We start from the raw sequence: 20594 nt of genomic DNA on the forward strand, positions 1-20594 counted from the left end.
AAATCCACCAAAATTTTAAGAATAGTTATTTTGAGAAAGTTGAACTAAGGGTATATTCACATTTTTATACTTTATTTCTTGATATTCTAAAAATGAAAACATACTACTTTTGTAATCAGAGATATGTATGTATGTGTGTGTACCATTGTAACCATTACACAATTACTATTATTATTACTTTTTTAGCAATCTAAGTACAGCATTGCAATTCAGTCTGACTCTAAACACCCAGAGTTTGTAGCTCCAGAGGCTTAGGGGCCTACTTTCTAACAATACTGCCTTCACCTCAGGCAAGTTTGGGGATCTCCAAGCCACCCACACCTCTGACCAACTAGCTACAAATTCAGGTGTTCTCATCAACCCCTCAAGTATGATCGTTTTCTAGAATGACTCACAGAACTCAAGAAAGTGCTCTACTGATGGTTAAAATTTTATTATAAAGGACAAAAATCAGAACCAGTCAGTTGAGGAGATCCATGGGGTGAGTCCTAGGAGGGTCATGAACACAAAGCTTTCATGCCATCTCTCTGTAGGTTAGGATTTATCACACTCCCAGCACATTGATGTGTTTACCAGGAAGCTAACTAGAGTCAGATTTTTTATTGGGGTTTCATTACATTGGCATGATTACTTAAATTACTGGCTTAATTTAATCTCCAGCCCCCCAGCTCCCTGGAGGTCAGGCAAATATGACAGTACTCAAAGCTCGAATTCTCTAATCACACTGTGATTTTTTTCTGGCATAATCGGTCCCCCTCTTCTGTTATCACCTTAGTAAAATTCAGGTATGGTCTGAGGGCCCACTGCTATTACCTGCAAATTGTAAGAGTTTAGAAGTTGCTTTTCTGGAACCCAGGACAAAGGCCAAAATAATTCTCTTTTATGCAATACTAAGTTACATATAATGACTAAAATTGAATAGCTATTGTTTTCTATGAAGATAGAAGAAAATAATTAATGCATCAGACATTTAGCAATGTCTAGTAGATATGTCTTTTTAAAGCAGGGTGTATACATTTTCTTAGAACTATTAGCACTTATGTTCACCCAACCTAGATACTTGTGATATATTAAGGGGATTATAAAATTTAAACATTTAAAGAGTATTTATGCTTTTATTTAGTTTCGTAAAGATTTTCTTATACAGAAAATGTTTTATTTCTCCTAATCACTTACACATATGTTAGCTCAGTTGCATCTTATACCGTGAAGTACTATAATAATATAGACAAATATTCAATTTTCATAGTACAAAATTATAAAAAACACCTCAGTATTTATATGTTGATGTAATGAACACTATATTCTTTTACTTTTTGGAATATGTCACTAATAATTTGCTGATCTTTTTAAAGTTTATTACAAGACAAATCCATCATCTGAATAATATAATTAATGTCACTATCCTGAACTGAAAGCAAATTTTGTAGCCACTTAAGGTGTACCCTAACTCATTTGTCTTTGATTGAGCTACAAACAGGGAAAAGCCCTTAGGCAATGTCTCCAAATTTTTTTCTCCCCATGCCTTCCACTTTGAAATTCATTACAAGCAGTGCTCATGAAATCTCATTTGCTGGAACCTTACTGGTTGTAGAAGATGGGAATTAGTGGTGTCAGCTCAGAACCCAGAGTAAAATCTTACATGTGGATGCTCAGTAATGTATGCTGAGTGGGTCACTGGAAGATAGCTTTTTTTTTAAATTCCACAATTAAACACACACATTTATTACTGGTCTCTTCATCAGTTAGTATGTCTTACTAGTGAAATAGTAATAATCCAAGTTTATTGAGGATTTTTTTATATGGCAGACAGTGTTTTAAGTGCTATACAGATGTAATTGTTTTAGTCTTCACAATATTTGTGTAAGGTTTGTCTAACCATCATCATCCCCGTGATAAACAGGATAACCTAAGAACAGACCAGTCACTCAAGATTACACAGCGATCAGAGAAAGACCTGAAATTTGAACCCACACTCTGGGCCACTGTCCATACTGTCTAAAGTGTGCCAGCATACAGTATTTAATAGCACACAAATCTCCTTTTCTCCAGGTGTTCTGAAGGGAAGATTAAGATGAACAAAGAATATAATCTCCTAACAGTTACATAAGAAACGCAAAAGGGATATCATGGTAGTTGGCGTAGGTCTTTGCAGGAATGAACTGTTTTTGTTGTCCCTGCTAAAAACCAGAAGGAATTGTTCATTGGCCTGCTTTCTTTTCTCTCCTCTCAGGGTTAAAGGCACTAGAGACAGACAGGACCCAGAGTTTTGGAATGCATATGCAGGTTCCAAGGCTTGTGCCTGGAGATTCTCACTTGCCCAGAGTCTCCCTTGTGGAGAGGCCAGGACAGCTTCCAATCAATACCCTAATGTAAAGAGCGGAACTTGTGGTTTCATTGAGTTCTGCGAATTTGTTGCTGTTTACATTGGTGAAATTGAAAAGCGAGCATATTAACAGCTGCGCTTGTTGAGTGCAGCAAGTGATACGCATATAATAGCATACAATAAAATACAGCACTCTTGCTGTAGGATGCAATTTAAATATCAGGGCTGCCTTGCAAAGCAGCAAACCTCAATCTCACCAACCTTGTCCTGTCTAGCCCATGCCCCAAAAATGCCAAGGCCTCTGCATTTAACAGCTCTCCAGACATTGTAATACCAACCTGTTATGGAGACATAGCTCAGTTTTCCAATCTGGTTTCTGTCAGATATAAAGCCAAAAACCAGTTTTTTCCAGGTAAGGCACTTTTTGTTGTTGTTAAGTGATAGAGAAATACAAAGTGATGCACTGATTACTAAATTCATGCTGCTACCGATTGGAAATCATCCTGCCTTCCACAATATCCTGGCTAAAACTGTTATAAAATTGTATAAGAAAGGGAATAGAATGTAGGGTGGTGAGAAGAAAAACTACTAGCAGCTCAAAGGAGATGGAAGGTAAACAGACTTTTTGAGTATCTGAAACTTGTGAGGCAATATGTTGGTATTTTTCTTTTATTTAAACTCATTGAGATTTGTTGCTTTGTAATACTTTATAAATTTCTAAAATTTTACTAATTTATTTTTTTCAAGTTATTATTCAGTTATTTGAATTAGATTTGAACTCTTAATAATGCCTGGCATGGTTGAGAACTATTATTTTTCTTTATATTGAATTAGTCTCAGACCTGCCTGATCGTAAGGATCACCTGGGTCTGTGTTAAAAGTAAAGATTTCCAGAACTGGACCCAAAGGTGCTACTTCCGGTGTGGAGTCCAGAATTCTGTATTTTTCAAAGTTTTATTTTGAAATTAAGTATTTAAAAATTAATATTCAAATGTATTTCTTCACTGAGATTCAGCAATTGTTAAAAGTTTGCCACTATAGGTAGATAGATGATAGGTGGACAGATAGATATGTATAATCATTTGGCCTCTTTTCACGAAGGCATTTAATAATCTGTTGTAATTAGTTTCTCTGCGGTGCCTTGATAGTTTGCAATTCCCAGACTTAACATAGAAAATAACAGCAGACCATTAGTTAGAAGGTCACACTCAATGTATAACTGTCAAATGGTTCTTGTTTATTGTGAAATAATGCATATATGTAAATATGCATATTAAACATGTACATACCCTTTAAAAACTAATAACAAGACATTGGCCTTCTTCTTATCACTCTAATAGGACTTAACATTGGCAGGAACTTAGAGCTCCTTGTGAGCCACTGCTAAACAGCTGCCCTTCATCACTTCTTTATATTTAACCCTTTTCTGAAATTAGGTGTTTTTAATTCCACAGCATTTTTTAAAAGCTTTCCTCCATATATTTATCAGAAAAAGAAAAAGTGTTTTGTTTAGAATTCCTGCTACTGAATGTTCTTACATGGAATCATACTATATGTATTCTTCAATGCTTTGCTTTTTCTGTCATGTTGTAATTTTGAGATTCATCTCTGTCAATGGGCACAGCTGTAATTTGTTTTCACAACAGTGTACTATTGTATCATGTGAATGTACTAGAATTTATTCAGCCTACCATTGATGGCCATTAGGCAAGTTTTTGTTCCTTTTAATATGAATAGTGTTATCAAGAATATTCTTGTGTATATTCTGTGTACATGTGCAAGAGTCACTTGCAGATACATACCTAGGAGTGTCTAAAGTTCTAGAAAGCTGTAGTCATTTTCCTCAACAACAGGGATTACCATCATTAAGGAATATGACTAACTTCTTAAACTCCTTTGGCTGGCCCAGAATTGGGTCTAACTTTTTGGTATGCTCCACTGTATATATATATTTATATTTATATTATATATGATTATTATATGTTACTATAGTATGTATATTATTTTATATCATATTTTTACATTTGTATTCAAAATATTTTAAATATGAAATATTTTATATTTAAATATATAAATATATTTTATGTCATATTTTACATTTATATTTTAATATTTATTTTTAAATTATTTTATATCTAAAATGTTTATATTTTAAATATAAATGTAAAAATATACAAAATAATATATAACGTATATTTAAATATAAATGTAAAAATGTCTTTATACCTATATTATATATTATTTATACATAGAAATATATTTACATTTATATTTTAGATATAATTTAAAATAGAAATGTAAAAGCAATATTTATTGAATATATATTGAAAATATTTTTACATATTAAATAAAAATACACATATTTTTAAAATAAATATTATATATATGTATATTTTTGAAACTTCGAGACACATAAGGCACTGTACAACAAACGCCAGGTCCAGACGTGAGTGGAGATGGTCCAAGACTGGTTGAACTTTAGCCCATATTGGCAAGACAATCATTTCAGCTGGGAATCTGCACACTGACTCATACCATGGCAATTTTCATTGAGCAGCTCAGTGCCCGTTTGATGACTCAGTCATGGTGTTCTAATGCTTCTTTGATCTACTGTAACTTGATACTTTTTTACTCCATGTGGACAACACTAATGACTGCATTCTTATAAACATCATCATGTATTGAAAAGTATATAGGCTTAGGATTTAGAAGTACTTGCCTTTAGCAGGGCTGGCTATTTACACATTAGAGAATTGTTATATATGAAAAGCATTGGGCCCTTTGCCTAACACTTGATAAGCATTCAGTAAATTATAGCCTTTGTTGATGTTCTTCTTGTTATTTGTCATTACTCAGGAAGAAATTCAAATATATTGAAATTCCCTTTTCTAATAATAGCCTTTTTTTTGCTTGATTAAATTCAGAAAATTTTACCTTCAGCCTCATTCCTTGTTTCAAATCTCATCTCAATTTCTAGTCTCCATCTCTGAGTTATTCTCATAATGTTTCCATGCATATTTTTAATTTAAATGTTTATCTTGTCTTCTTCTGGCCTCTTCTTAAACATCACATGCTCCAGTCTAAACTTTCAATTCTTACCCTCCTCCATCCCCATTATTCCCCCACTGTCCTCCTCTCGAATTGTGTTAATAGCATCACCATCAACTCAGTTACCTTGGGCTAAAACTCAGAACCCTCTTCCATTCCTCTCTTTACCTTAGTCCATAGGCAACTCCTGGAGGCCCTGCTTCCAAACCGTGTCATGTCTCTTATCACTCTCCAAAGTGTCACCTCCCTGTCTAAGCTGTCGTCACTCTCAACTGGATTGCTGTTGTCATGCCTCACTGCTCCCTGCTTCTACTCTTGCTCTAACTGTATGGTGTCAGATTTGATCATTCCATTGACAGAATTCTCTAGTCTTCCCAGTTCCAAATACCAGAAATGCCAAACACCTTGCCATGGCCTTCTGATGAGATGAGAACTTTCTGTCTCCATGTCTTACCTCAGTTCCCTTCACTCACTGTGGCCCAGTCACTCCTAACCACTTCCCTTTTTCTCCCTTGAATATCTCAAGCTCACTGCCACTCTGACCCTTTGCACTAATTTCCTATCTTCCTAGAACTCTCTTCCCACAATTGTGGTGTGATGTTTATTTTTCATAGTTCAAACAGCTCAAAGGCCACTTCCTGAGACAGGCCTTCCCTGGCTCTCCCAGAACTAGTCATCCATGTTTCTCTTACGACCGTCATATTGTTTTCCTCATAACTGTAGTATCTAAACTTAGTCTGTTGACACGTTTTTTAAATCTTGTCCTACTACAATATAAACTGCCGCACAGTGGGCAGCAGAGTGTCTGTGTGCTTTATGTTTAGGGTACTCTCAGCATCTATAATAATGCCTCATACATAATAGGTACTCATTAAATATTTGTTGAATTAATGAAGGGATGAATGTAAGGTAACTGGAGGCTAAAGAAAATTACAGAAATCCTTACCTGTGTCACTGAATAGTAATACTATTTATTATGCATATATTTTAAAGGCATTAACTTTTTTTTTATTTTTCAGATTAATTGGAATTCTACAAAATGTCAGGTAAGTTTTTGTGAATAAATTTAAATACACTTTATTTTCAAACAGAATTATGTGATTGTTTTCCTTAAAGGGGGACTTTATTTTGTTTTGAATTTTTTTTAACATTGGAGAATGTGTATGTGTGTGTGTATATAGATGCATATATATATTTATTTATGCATACAGACATTCCTATCATTGTCAAAAAGGATTAAAAAGGGTCTTACAGTGGGGCACACATATCTACTGAATAATCTTTGAAGTTTGTGGGGAAAATTAGATAATTAAAAAGCAAGAGTAGGAAAGCAATTCTGCAAAGAGAGCCTGTGGCAACATCCTGTCTTGGTAGAGGAGAATGAAAGTAAGCCTTGTATCTTCTAGTAACTTACATAAAGAGAGAAGAACCACATTTATGGGATTTTTGTTTGCTAGGAGATAAAAGTCAACCAGTTGTTTACGAAATTCAGAACTTATTTTGTAGTAAGCCCAGAGAGAAATTTCTCTAATCTCAATAAGAAGACAAGGTGCGACATTGTGAAAATGACTTTACTACTTCCCTTGCAGCCACTACTGTGACCTAGATTGCTTTTAAAAAGAATACAGTGAAAATGTGAGTCACTGGAGATGTAGACTAAACTATGACTAATTGAGTTGTGTGCGACACCACTGTTTATTAAGCCATTATGTGTTTATGGTGTTATGTTTTGAATTTTTTAAGACAGCACTTTCAAAAAGAATTAGGAAAAAAATCAACTTCACTCTATAAATGCCTGTGTTCTCTGTATTAGGTAATGGGAAAAATAACTTTTGCTATTATGCAGGGAATCTACTTTGTAGGTAAGAGCATTGGAGCAGTTGAACCACTAGTATAAAAGCTCTGCGTTGATCACAAGCATAATATAATTGTCAGTTCTATTTTTAAATCTATAGTCAGTTTGAAAATTCATAAAATTTATTAATAGGTAGTATCTATTATATGATGAATTCTTTTTATTAGAAATCTTACAAGTACATTTCCAGTTGATTATATTGCTTGATGCATACCAATAAGAAAAAACTGGATACATTTTGTCATCATATTATTGTTTTCTTTGTAAGTCATGCCCCTTCTCTTTCCCTGAAGGTGTCGTACCCACAGCCCCTGAACAGCCTGCAGGTGAAATGGAAAATCAAACAAAACCACCAGATCCAAGGCCTGATGCCCCTCCTGAATACAGTTCTCATTTTGCACCAGGTAGGTTAAATATTCATAAAGAATATTCTCCCTTCCTAAAAGGCATGCTAATAAATAAATTGCTTTTTTAAGTTAACAAATTAACTGATTGATATTAATAAGTGAATAAATATTGGATGCTGATAGGCTGCCATGTAGTTTACTATATGTCATTTGGAATCTCTTGAACCCGGGAGGTGGAGGTTGCAGTGAGCCGAGATCATGCCACTGCACTTCAGCCTGGCAACAGAGTGAGACTCCATCTCAAAAAATAATTGTATATATGTGTGTGTGTGTGTGTGTAGATATGTGTGTATATATATAGATATATATTCCTGTAGCCATAGGATTTACAGGCTTTTGGAAGGAAGTTGTGCAAATATTGGGTGACATTCTCTCCATTCTATATGGAGATATGAAGAGAACGTTGTAAGGACACAGAAGACAGTATCTGGCTTTGCCAGGGATTTGAGGAAAGCCCTGACTAAGGCGATCAAGTTTTGCTGTCATGATAAAAATTTCACAAGCAAAGAGCAGGGGGAAAGGACTATGCTTAGCAGGAAGAATCATATGTGCAAAGTAGTACATGGTCATGAAAATCTGGTATGAGGCATGCATGAGACACACGGCAGATGTGCATAGAAACGGCATTGAATGGCCATGGGTGCTGGTAAAGGAGCTGATCTTTCTGGCAAATATTTTTAAGTGTGAATGCACTACTGGTGATATCTCGGGAGAATGACTACTTATACAGTGCTAGTGTAAATTTGAGATACTATGATCCTTAGAAAGTAATTTGGCCAAGTCTCAAATTTTAAAAATTAAATGCCCTTACTTTGGAATAGTTTCAGTTAGTATTTAAATACATTTTAATGACTTATGTAATGATGTATATACTGTAGTAATATTTCTTTAAAATATATATTTAAGTGTATATTTAGAAGTAGAAACCATTGTGTTATGTTCTGAAAGGGGGAAAAAAAAAACCTTGATATGTACAAGATAATGGCAAAGGTTTTTGTTTGTTTATTTGCTTTGTTTGTTTTTTTGGCTCTAGGCATATGATCCATGCACCTCAGGTAGCTTCTGCCCCTGCAGGGTTTTCTGAAAGCATCAGGATTTCCTTTTTTCTCTTTTCCTCGTGTGTATGTGTGTTATGAGGATAAAGTCCATTGTAATAAATACTGCATTAATAGCTCAACCTTTCCTAAGTCCAAGGTATTAGAAATTAAATTATTAAATTATAATCATGCTTTATCTGACAGTTTCCCTATATGTCACTTCAGTGACATTAAACATGATATACAGGATCTATCTTATATTTAACGATTACTCTAAATCCAAAAACGTGGACTCTACTAGTATAGAAACTTCACCATTTCTGAGAAAAACCTTGGTTATACATCATGTTCTCATCTGATAAAACATATGTCTGTTCTTCTATATCAATAATTCAGCAAAAGAGTAGGCTACATCCTTCAAATTAAATGACAAGGTAATTTGTAAAAATATTATAGTGCAGACCACACAACTAATGAATTTTGTTATAAAACATAGCAAAATTTAGCTCTGACCGCCACCTAGTGGCTGGACTGTAAACTTATGAAGACTGACAAAAATTGTCACTGAGTCACATTAAGAATCTTGAAATCTGTACTTGAAATGTGTAGTGTTAATGAATTCATCCAAATTTCTTTACATAATTTAAATTTACATTATAGTGTTGTATATGTGTTCTCACCAAAAATAATTTTATTCTTGTTTAAGAGAATCGTTAATAAAGAAACCTTTGTTATATTTAGTCTTTTTAAGGAGAAAATGGAATGATTTCCTGATGTTCAAAATAACTAAGAAAACTCAAATCCTATTAGGTAGTATTTCTTGCACCAGTATTGGTAGGACAGTTCCATAAACGAGGTCTTTATTTACGTAAGTTTCAGATAATATAGTTACACAAAGTTAAACATGTTTTGTTTTGTTTTTCTGCAGAAGCACTCAGAACTCTTATGAAAACATCAAAAAGCATAATATACTAATTTCCCACACCTAATTTGATCATATTTTTTCCATAGCTTCTTTTATCTCTGGATATTACATACTTATAACAAAAATTGTTCAATTACATAAATATGTATTTAATTTTTAAATAAATATAAATTTAATTTTTGAAAATGTAATCTCTATGTGGATAGCCTCAAAATATATATTTTAATTTTCTTTCTGATTTGTTGGTCTTCAAGTTTTATAGTAGAAGGTACTTTTTTATTAAAAGCACATGGTAGATTAATCATTAACTCATTGAAGTGATATGATTAATATCCTTAAGATAATTTCTATGATTTTTAGTTGTGTTGTTATCTATAATAATAGTTGAAAAAGAGGGTATGGATATCTGATTTCTAGTCTAATTTGAGTACTCTTTTTTTTTTTTGAGATGGAGTTTCGCTCTTGTTACCCAGGCTGGAGTGCAATGGCGCGATCTCGGCTCACCGCAACCTCTGCCTCCTGGGTTCAGGCAATTCTCCTGCCTCAGCCTCCTGAGTAGCTAGGATTACAGGCACGCGCCACCATGCCTAGCTAATTTTTTGTATTTTTAGTAGAGACGGGGTTTCACCATGTTGACCAAGATGGTCTCGATCTCTTGACCTCATGATCCACCCGCCTTGGCCTCCCAAAGGGCTGGGATTACAGGCGTGATCCACCGCGCTTTGCCTTGAGTACTCTTAAACACAATTCTTAAAAAAATTAAAGTATGTTCTTCATGACAAACTTAATACACACTTTCCTTCACTTTTTCCCAAATACATTATACTTTTTTCCTCACTTAACTCTAATGTGGCATTGCTTCCTGTTACCATTATTTTTCCTTTAGTCTGCTTCTCTCAGTTTCTGTTAAAAACTCTGTGTCCCTACCCTTAAAAACTGCTGTTTCCAGAATTCTTTGGTCTGCTCCCTTGTTTCTCCCTGCCCTTCCCCATCTCCTTCTCCCTTCTCTCCCAGTCACCCTTCCTTTTACATACTCTCCTATGTTATTATTTATTTTATTTTGAGATACAGTCTTGCTTTGTTGCCAGGCTGGAGTACAGTGGCACAATCTCAGCTCACTGCAGTCTCTGCCTCATAGGTTCAAGCAGTTGCCCACCTCAACCTCCCAAGTAGCCAGGACTACAGGCATGCACCACCATGCCTGGCTAATTTTTTGTATTTTAGTAGAGATGGGTTTCACCAGTTGGCCAGGATGGTCTCGATCTCCTGACCTCGTGATCTGCCCACCTTGTTCTGGGAATACAGGCGTGAGCCACCACGCCCAACCTCCTAAGTGATCTTGTTAATACTGAAGATTTCCTTTTCTTTCATCACTTATAAACTACATAGCCACAGATCATGTCATCCTGCTAGTCTCTAAACTTGCAATTCCAGCCTCCTATAGACTGCTTCTTGTGAAAAACCATTGACTCTCAAACTAAATGATCACCAGCCCAACTTTGTTATCTTGCTTCTAAACTCTATTTTTTCCACTCTATTCTTCTCCTATATTAGAGGCCTATAGGATCCCAAGCCAGAAACTTGAGAATCTTTTCTCATATCCCATCCACTTCCAAGTCAATGCTGTATCTTAAATGTCAATTACCATTTCTCTACTCTGCTCCTTTTACCAAAATCACCCTTCTATCTAGACCCTTGCAAGGACTTCCTGCCTAATGTGACCTCATATATAAAGAATTCTAAATGTAAAATGAATCCCTTTACTTTCCACTTGATTGGCATGAAGTTAAAGGTCTTTCATAATCTTCACTCCATCCTCTCTTTCTAGCCTTCTCTGCTAAATCTCCACTCACAGCCGTTCGTCCTGCAGTAGTGAGCCTCCTCTGTGCACCTGCTTGTTCTTATTTGTTTGCCTGTAAAACCTTTCCCCATCATGGAGATGCTGGCTAGGTCTAGTGCGTTAGCACTTATATCACAGTATACCTTCTCTGCATAGGTTAGGTACCCCTCCTATCTAATCCCTTTATGTACTATGCGTCTACCTATGATTATGCCAGTCACTTGCTTCAAGACAACCATTCACCTTTTCTTATACATCTTTGTAGCTTCCACAGAACTTGCTGCCATAGGCATGTGTTTGTGTGTCTTTCTGACTTATGTTTCTAGCAGCAAGCACAGAAGCTGATCCTTGAAATGGGCTTGAGGAATATTTCACAGATAAAGGAATCTTTGATTTATCTCATGGTTTTGTTTTCATATAATATTAGGAGAATTTCACAGTTCATTACTATTATGAGTGGCATTCTTATGAGTAACTAAAATGTCTTAGACTTTACCAGCTTCAAAGGCCACTCCTTCCTCTAATGTTCATATCACGGGAATCTGAGCCTCTGTTCAGTTTCCCTTACAGAAAACGCCATCTTTGCACTGTTTTTCATCCCAAAGAACTTCTGGAACTCTCAGGGAGTGTTCCTTCCTGATGGTGACTGGCTTTCACAGTATTGGTTGACCTCAGACTACTGCATTGTCCCATAATGTCCCATGGAGGTGAAGGGGTAGAACTTAAGGACTTAAAAATAGCTGCTAGCTAGAGATGCCCTTCCAGCCTTCCAGTATCTAGGCCCAAAGCCCTCTATAGAATCACCTCTGGGGTACTCTGTGTCCTTGCCTCTGGTCAAGGGGGAATATTAACATAATGTACTGAAGGGTGTTTCTGCAGTCAGAATGCTGAAATTCTAATTCTGGTCCTGGCACATCAGCTAATGACCTTCATCAAGTTGCTTAACCCTCCCTATGACTCAGTTTTCTCCTTGGTAAATTGGGATAATAATAGTATCTACTATATAGAGTTGATGTAAAAATTACAAGATTTTCTTCTTGTAAAGTTGTTAGAGCAAGGCCTGGAATATGAAAAGAGCTCAGTAAGTGTTATTATCTTTTTTTTTTTTTTTTTGCACAGTCAAATAGCTTTCTCTAAAAGGATTTTCTTCCAGATCTAGGTGGTATCCAGGACCCAGTTCTTTGGTGACTGTGATAGAGACCATAATCTCCACCTTATCACATTTAAGTGAATTTTTCATTCTGCAAGAGTGACCTTTTCAAAGATCCCTGCCTATGGTACTATCTACACTTTTTTTTTTTTTTTGAGACAGAGTGTTTCTCTGTTGTTCAGGCTAGAGTGCAATGGTGCGATCTCGGCTCACTGTAACCTCCACTCCCGGGTTCTAAACAATTCGCCTGCATCAGCCTTTAGAGTAGCTGGGATTACAGACGCGTGCCACCACACCTGGCTAATTTTGTATTTTCAGTAGAGATGGGGTTTCATCATGTTGGCCAGGCTGATCTAGAACTCCTGACCTCAGGTGATCCACCCACCTTGGCCTCCCAAAATACTGGAATTACAGGCGTGAGCCACAGCTCTCGGCCCGACTGTCTGCATTTTTCAGAAGATGTCAGTCTCTTCCCTACAAAGCTGTGTGGCATTGCTCTTTGATTACAAAAGACAGAAGATTCGCTAGTCCTATAGACTTATAGTTCCGAAACTGAGTTTACTTAGGGAAACATAACACCATTTGTGGAGCTTTAACAGCACCACCAAAATTGGGCTTCTACTAGTCTAGTCTTGTTCCTTTTGGTATACTTATCTGAACATGAGTTGACTCTCAGCTCCTAACATCTTTCAACTGTCATCTGGACTAAAATCCAATAACTTTTTAGCATATACCCAAAGAAACACATATACATGCATTATGAGGAAAAGCAGTAATTTTCAGAAAGAAACTACAGTTTAACCTATATTTAGGGAAGAATATTTTTTTCTTCAAGGAGGAACTCTACAGAGAAAATGCTCCAACCATAGTAAAAACAAGCACTTTTATGATTATACATTGCAGTGTTGCAACACTGTATCCATCTTTTTCATTTCAGAATAGAGTAACAATTGTTATTTTTAAATGGATGTCATGTGATCTATTTCATTTCATGTAAAAAGTTATGCTAATTTGTAGTGTTAATAATGTAAAACACTTTGATTGCTTTTAAACACAGGACCCCCTGGAACAGCTGTCCCTCCACACACAGGCTACCCAGGAGGCTTGCCTATGGCATACTACAGTCCACAGCAACCCGGGACCTTCCCTTCATACCAGCCAATTGGTGGTACCCATCCTGTTCGTTATCAGCCTGGAAACTATCCTGTGCCAAATCAGCCTGTTCCAGTAACATGGATGCCAGGGCCAACTCCTATGGCTCACTGCCCTCCTGGTCTGGAATACTTAGTTCAGGTACTCCATGAAAATACAAATTATTTTCTTATAAAATATGACCATAGGGATACAACAAAAAGAGAAGAAAAGCAGACCAGTGTGAATAAGGAGATGGGTCACTGATGACAGATTCCATTTGTGAGACTATAAGAACACTGATACCAGTTTCAGAAATGTGAAGGGGAAGCAGCAAGTACAAGGATGTTTATAGTGGGTTGAGTATGTTTTTCATAAGGATTTATGTTGAGCTTTAAGGCACTCAAGATGTTTCCTTGAAAGAAATTTACAGATAGGAATAGAAAAAGCTATAATAATAGAGGATAGTTGTGTTATTGCTTAGAAGTAAAGAGTTAACATCAAAAAAAGCAGCACAAAAGAGAACAAAACACAACACAGTGTGTAAGTTACTGAGTGCCTTCGCCTGTTGCTTTTTACCACTACCCATCATTTTCATTAGCTACTCTAGCCACCCCCAAAAACATACAATGTAAATAAAAATAAGGGACCCTGCCGAGACTATGGCTTCAGTTTAAGTTCCAGAAACCCCCTTATTACAACACAATTATTCCCTAAATAACATCTATATAGATATTATGCAGCCACCAGGACATCATGATCAAAAACTAGGGTAATATGTGAAATTTGTGCACAAATAGTTTTGTTTGAAAACTCATGTCTGAAACTCAAAAACCTATGTAATGAGAATAAGATAAAGCTAGCAGAATAGTCACGTTTTATTGTGGCCTTGATCCCTATGGTTTCAGTTACCCATGGTCAACGAGGGTCCAAAGAAATTCAGTGGAAAATTCCAGAAATAAAACATTCATAAACTTTAAATTTATTCTGAGTAGCATGATGAAGATTTTCACAGTCCTGCTCTGTTCTGCCTGGGACATTTATCATTTCTTTGCCCAGTGTATCCACGCTGTACATGTTACTGATAGTATGCAGACCCAGAGTCACATAGTAGCCATCTTGGCTATCAGAGTGACTCTTACAGTATCACAGTGCTTGCATTGAAGTAACTCTTATTTTACTTAATTATGTCTCCAAAGCACAAGAGTAGTCATGCTGGCAATTTGGATATGTCAAGGAAAGACCAAAAAGTGGCCATAAGGCCTTCCTTTTCATGAAAAGGTCAAGGTTTTTGACTTAATAGTAATAAATAAATTCCTATGCTAAGATTACTAAGATCTACAGTAAAATTAATCTTCTCTCCATAAAATTGTAAAGAAAGAAAGAAAGAAAAATATGCACATAGTATATGTAGGATTTGGTACAATCTGTGCTTTCAGGTATCCACTGGGGGCTTGAAAAGTATTCCTTGAGGATAAGAAGGACACTACTTTATTGTACATACCATAGAACCTTCTGAATCTGAATCTTTTTTTTTGTTTTGTTTTTAGAAAAAGGAAGTGTTGAAATTCAGTATAAAGAAGAAACTACCCAATTCAATACTTATCTCCCCAGGTCGACAGCCAAGTATTTCCTGGATTTATATTGTTTCTCTTTTCAATTCTGTATATTGACAGGGACCCTGATAATCTTGTGTGCTGAAAAGTATTTGTATAATATTGTTTGGTGCATAAAAGTCAATACAGTTGGATCAGGAAAATGTGGATCTTATCAAAGCCAAAATTCATCCTAAATTATTATTTGGACAAAATATTGACAAAATGCAAAGCAGGTGAAGTGCTAGAGTAAACATCTACATTATTTCAGAAGATGATAAAATGTTTGTAGCTTATCAAGTTTAGAAAAATCTCATTTCTATACTTGGTGATAAATACAGAAGTTGTTCTTCGGAATCTAACAACCTCCTACAGTCAATTCTCTTTTCAAATTGTATAGCTTTCTTTATTTAAATATTAAAAACCTGTTCTCAATTTCTTTTATGATGCTGACAGAGGTTAATTTGACATATTTTACGAATTTTCCCTTTTAGGAATGTTTAGAGTTAAAGAAATAAGTGAAAAAATAAACAAAACACAGCTTTGGACCCAGACAAACCTGCTGTTTAATTCTATCTTACTCTCTAGTAACTCTAAAACCTTGACAAATTTTTCTAACCTCTTGGTGCTTGAATTTTGTCATCTGTAAAATAGTACTGTCACTGCTTACCTTATCAGGTTGTTAGGAGAACTTTTAATGAGATAAGGCTCACAATATGCCTAATATATATATATATATATTTTTTTTTTTGAGACGGAGTTTCGCTATTGTTACCCAGGCTGGAGTGCAATGGCGCGATCTCGGCTCACCGCAACCTCTGCCCCCTGGGTTCAGGCAATTCTCCTGCCTCAGCCTCCTGAGTAGCTGGGATTACAGGCACGCGCCACAGTGCCCAGCTAATTTTTTGTAATTTTTAGTAGAGACAGGGTTTCACCATGTTGACCAGGATGGTCGAGACGGGGTTTCACCATGTTGACCAGGATGGTCTCGATCTGTTGACCTCGTGATCCACCTGCCTCGGCCTCCCAAAGTGCTGGGATTACAGGCTTGAGCCACCGCGCCTGGCCACCTAATATTTTTGACATATAGGGCTGTCCCAGTGGATAAAAGCTATGTGGTGTTATTAGCTTAAATGCCTTCTTATGTGTGAATGCAAGGCATAGAGCTAATCTTTTTCCTCTATCTACCCTAGTCTTTTTGAGATCTCACATGAAGATTACATGAATCTTCATCAAGATTACCAAAGTAGGCCAGGCGAAGGCATGGTGGCTGACACCTGTAATCTCAGGACTTTGGGAGGCCAAGGCAGGTGGATCATGAGGTCAGGAGATCGAGACCATCCTAGCTAACACAGTGAAACCCAGTCTCTACTAAAAATACAAAAATTAGCTGGGCGTGGTGGTACATGCCTGTAGTTCCAACTACTTCGGAGGCTGAGGCAGGCGAATTGCTTGAACCCGGGAGGTAGAGGTTGCAGTGAGCCGAGATTGCACCACTGCACTCCAGCCTGGGTGACAGAGAGACTCCAACTCAAAAACAAACAAACAAACAAACAAACAAACAAGATTACCAAGAGTCCTAAAACATCCAGATTAGTGCAATTATATTATTTCCAGAGTCTTGGCTGTGCCAATGACTTTACCAATTTGTCAAATAACTGCCCCTTAACAGACGTATATTACTGAGTTCCAGGGAGGACACAATAATATTGAAATTAGGCCAGTTAATAACCCTGTGATGGCCTCTGAGTGTTCAAGTGAGAGAAACAATTGCATATCTCTCATTGTAAATTTAAAAAGCTGGAAATGATTTCGCTTAATGAGGAAGGCATGTTGAAAGTTGAGACAGGCCAAAAGCTAGTCTTCTTGCACCAGTCAGCCAAGCTGTGAATGCAAGGAAAAGTTCATGAAGGACATTGAAAGTGATATTACTCTAACAAACATATGAATGGGAAAAAGTAAGATCGCTTACTTGCTGATATGGAGAAAGCTTTAGTGGTCTAGGTAGAAGATTATTTAAATCAGTCACAACATTTCCTTAAGCCAAGGCATAATTCAGAGCAAAGCCCTCTCTCTCTTAAATTCTATGAAGACTGAGAGGTGCGGAAACTACAGAAAAAATAGTTTGCAGCTAGCAGAGGTTGGCTCACAAGATTTGAGGGAAAAAAGGCACTTTTGTAACATAAAAATGCGAGGTGAAGCAGCAAGTCCTGATATAGAAGCTGCAGTAAGTTTTTCAGAAGATCTAGCTATAATAAGACCATTGATGAAGGTTACTATATTAAACAACAGGTATTTAATATAGATGAAACAGCCTTCTGTTGGAGGAAGATGACATCTAGGACTTTCTTAGCTAAAAAGGAGAAGTCAATGCCTGCTGTCAAAACGTCAAAGGACAGACTAACTCCCTTGTTAGGGTCTCTTGCAAAACATTGCTACTCACTGACAACGCATCTGGTCACTCAAGCTCTGATGAAGATGCACGAGGAGATTAATGTTGTTTTAATGTCTGCTAACACAACATCTGTTCTGCAGCCCATGGGTCAAAATGTAATTTTGATTCACAAGTCTTATTGTTCAGAAAATGAATTTTGTTAGGCTATAGTTTCCATAGATAGAGTGATTTCTCAGATGGATCTGGGCAAAGTAAATTGAAAACCATGTGGAAAGGATTCACCATTCTAGATGCCATTCAATAAGGACATGCATGATTCATGGAAAGTGGTCAAAATGTCAACATTAACAGGTATTTGGGAGAAGTTGGTTGCAGCTTTTGTGGGTGTTTCAAGGGTTCAAGATTTCAGTGGAGGAAGTAATTTCAGATATGATGGAAACAAGAGAACAATAATTCGAAGTGGAACCTGCAGATGTGACTGAATTGCTGCAACTCATGATAAAACTTTAACACATGAGCAGTTGCTTTTTATGGATAAGCAAAGCAAGTGCTTCCTTGAGATGGAATTTACTCCTAGTGAGAATACTGTGAACATTGTTGAAATGACAAAGGGTTTAGAATACTACATAAACATAGTTGATAAAGCAGTGGCAGGTTTTAGGAGGACTGACTCCAATTTTGAAAGAAGTTTTAATGTAGTAAAATATTATTAAAGAACATTGTGTGCTACAGGGAAATCTTTCATGCAGAGAAGAGTCAGTCAATTCATATGTCAGACTTCATCTGTTAAGAACGAGTTAGCAGTCATTAACATAGAGACAAGACCCTTCACCACCAAGAGAATTATGACTAGCTGAAATCTCAGATGATTGTTAGCAGTTTTTATACAGTTTTTAAAAATTAAGATATGTACTTGTTTGCACTTAATACTCTTACACACTTTGTATAGTATAGTTAGTGTAAACATAATTTTATGTTCAGTAAGAAAATAAAACATTCATGTGACTCACTTTCTTACAATATTTGCTTTATTGCATTGGTCTGGAACCTGACTTGTATTATTTCCAGAGTATGCCAGTAGTTAATATTTTTACTTTTCACTTCTAGAGTTTAATGCCCTAGATTTCTAAAATGGACTACAAACCGTTTTAGTGGACACTTTGGGTATTTTATGAGGCATGGTTAGGTCTCCTTATGTAATTGTGTTTTTATACAAGAAAAGGTTCTTAACTGAGCATTGATTATGCCCTTTGTACCCTCCTGTAATTAATCACACCATAAAACATTCATGTTTAGTTACTTTAATTTCATGTTATTACTGCATTTGTATATTTTTCATTAATTAATGTATTTAACTAATGTTTTGTAAAATGTGGCACTTCAAGCAGTGTTCTGGAGCTAGGGAATAGGAATTATCTAATGGCCTAAATGAGGTAAAATGATACACATATGATCAGTGTGTCCTCAAGATTTCTTATCTTCTGCTAGAATGTTCTCACATGTAACAGATAATGTGCCCATCAAACTGCTCATCTTTAGAATGATTTCTAAGATGCAAATCTCTCAAATGGTATACCCAGCCATCCTTTTCATGCATTGCCATATAGGAATGATTCCTCCCTCTTCCGCTAATCCTATTCACATGCTTCCTGCCAGTATAGACCCTTCCCTTATTAAAGTGTGCACTTGGGGAAGACCCTAGCATTTGTAGATCAAGTGAATGTGAGTGAGTGTGTAAACCTCTGCTAGAGGTACCTGTAAAATAATATTAAATGGGATACTCCATGTGAGGCTCACCCTGGCTTGTTTGTTCTTTGTAAGCCACTGAGAGACTTCCTTCTCTATGGCTGGTCCATGTTAATCGTTCTGAACTTCCTAAACAACTCCATGCTATGAATGACATGTAAAGAGACCAGTGAGTAGGAACTGATCTAGGAACAATCTATAAACACAGCTTCTTCTGATGTGATTACTATAGCAAGTAGATGATGTCGTTTTCTGATATAGCAGACAACTTTTTAAAAGTGGTATTGAAAAAGTGTTTTTCTAATGTGGACAGCTCCACTAATATCCATCTGATCCGAGGCAGATAAGCTAATTTCAGTTGGTAATTTTTAAAAAATTCTATTGGCTTTAAAAATATATTCTGGTATTAAATGATATATTTTAATATCTATTTCATCAGTTTCTTTTCCAATGGTATTTTAACTCTGTTATTTCTGTCTTCTAATCGCTTTGTTTTATCCCAACAGTTGGACAACATACATGTTCTTCAGCATTTTGAGCCTCTGGAAAGTATGTACAATTTTTGTAGTCCTCAGCAGTATTTTAATCAGATGGAAATTTGCATTATCCAGTATCTAGTTCTTTCTTTATATTAATCATTTTTTAATGGTTCAAAGAAAAAAAGCTGCTCTATTAGCCTATCTTCAAGAAAGTAATAAAGTGAATTATTTTGTATAATTTTATCCTTCTATACATCATATACTCATAAACTCTTATATTTGAAAAGGGCTCACATTTTATCTGGTTGATAACATCCACTTTACCCATTGTTCCTACTCCACATTTACCTTTCAAAGATGAGTAAAAAAAGGAGCCAAGAGACTAAATGAGTTAGCCAGGGACACCACAGTCAGCTAATCACTGCCAGAGCTGGAAATAGAATTTAAACCACAGTCAGCTAATCAGTGGCAGAGCTGGAAATAGAATCCAAATCTGCTGAATTGTAGTCCAGTGCCTTGGAAGTAAGCAAGGCCCTCATTACTGGCCCTCGTTAAACCAACTGCACATTCGTTTGGCCACCACATAGGCCTTTAACTTTTCTTGGTTTGTTTCTTGTTTGTAATAAGTGATGATCCTACTCCTCCCAGTATGTTTTATGA

At 36.2% G+C, this 20594-nt stretch overlaps 1 protein-coding gene across 13 annotated transcripts in view; it reads left to right on the plus strand.

Moving 5' to 3' along the window:
• Positions 1–20594, plus strand: part of PLSCR4 (phospholipid scramblase 4) — a 64640-nt gene that overhangs the window by 20872 nt on the left and 23174 nt on the right. For all 13 annotated transcript variants that reach the window (XR_013528570.1, XR_013528571.1, XR_013528572.1 and 10 more), the window contains 4 exons: positions 6394–6420; positions 7523–7633; positions 13646–13881; positions 19962–20004. Coding sequence is in view for 6 of the 13 variants with exons in the window: in XM_078354033.1 (XP_078210159.1) it covers positions 6414–6420; positions 7523–7633; positions 13646–13881; positions 19962–20004 (397 nt within the window). In the remaining 7 variants the exon portion in view is untranslated. The remainder of the gene's footprint in view (positions 1–6393; positions 6421–7522; positions 7634–13645; positions 13882–19961; positions 20005–20594) is intronic.

This window comes from Callithrix jacchus, chromosome 17, assembly GCF_049354715.1.
Source record: "Callithrix jacchus isolate 240 chromosome 17, calJac240_pri, whole genome shotgun sequence".
Classification (NCBI taxonomy): domain Eukaryota; kingdom Metazoa; phylum Chordata; class Mammalia; order Primates; family Cebidae; genus Callithrix; species Callithrix jacchus.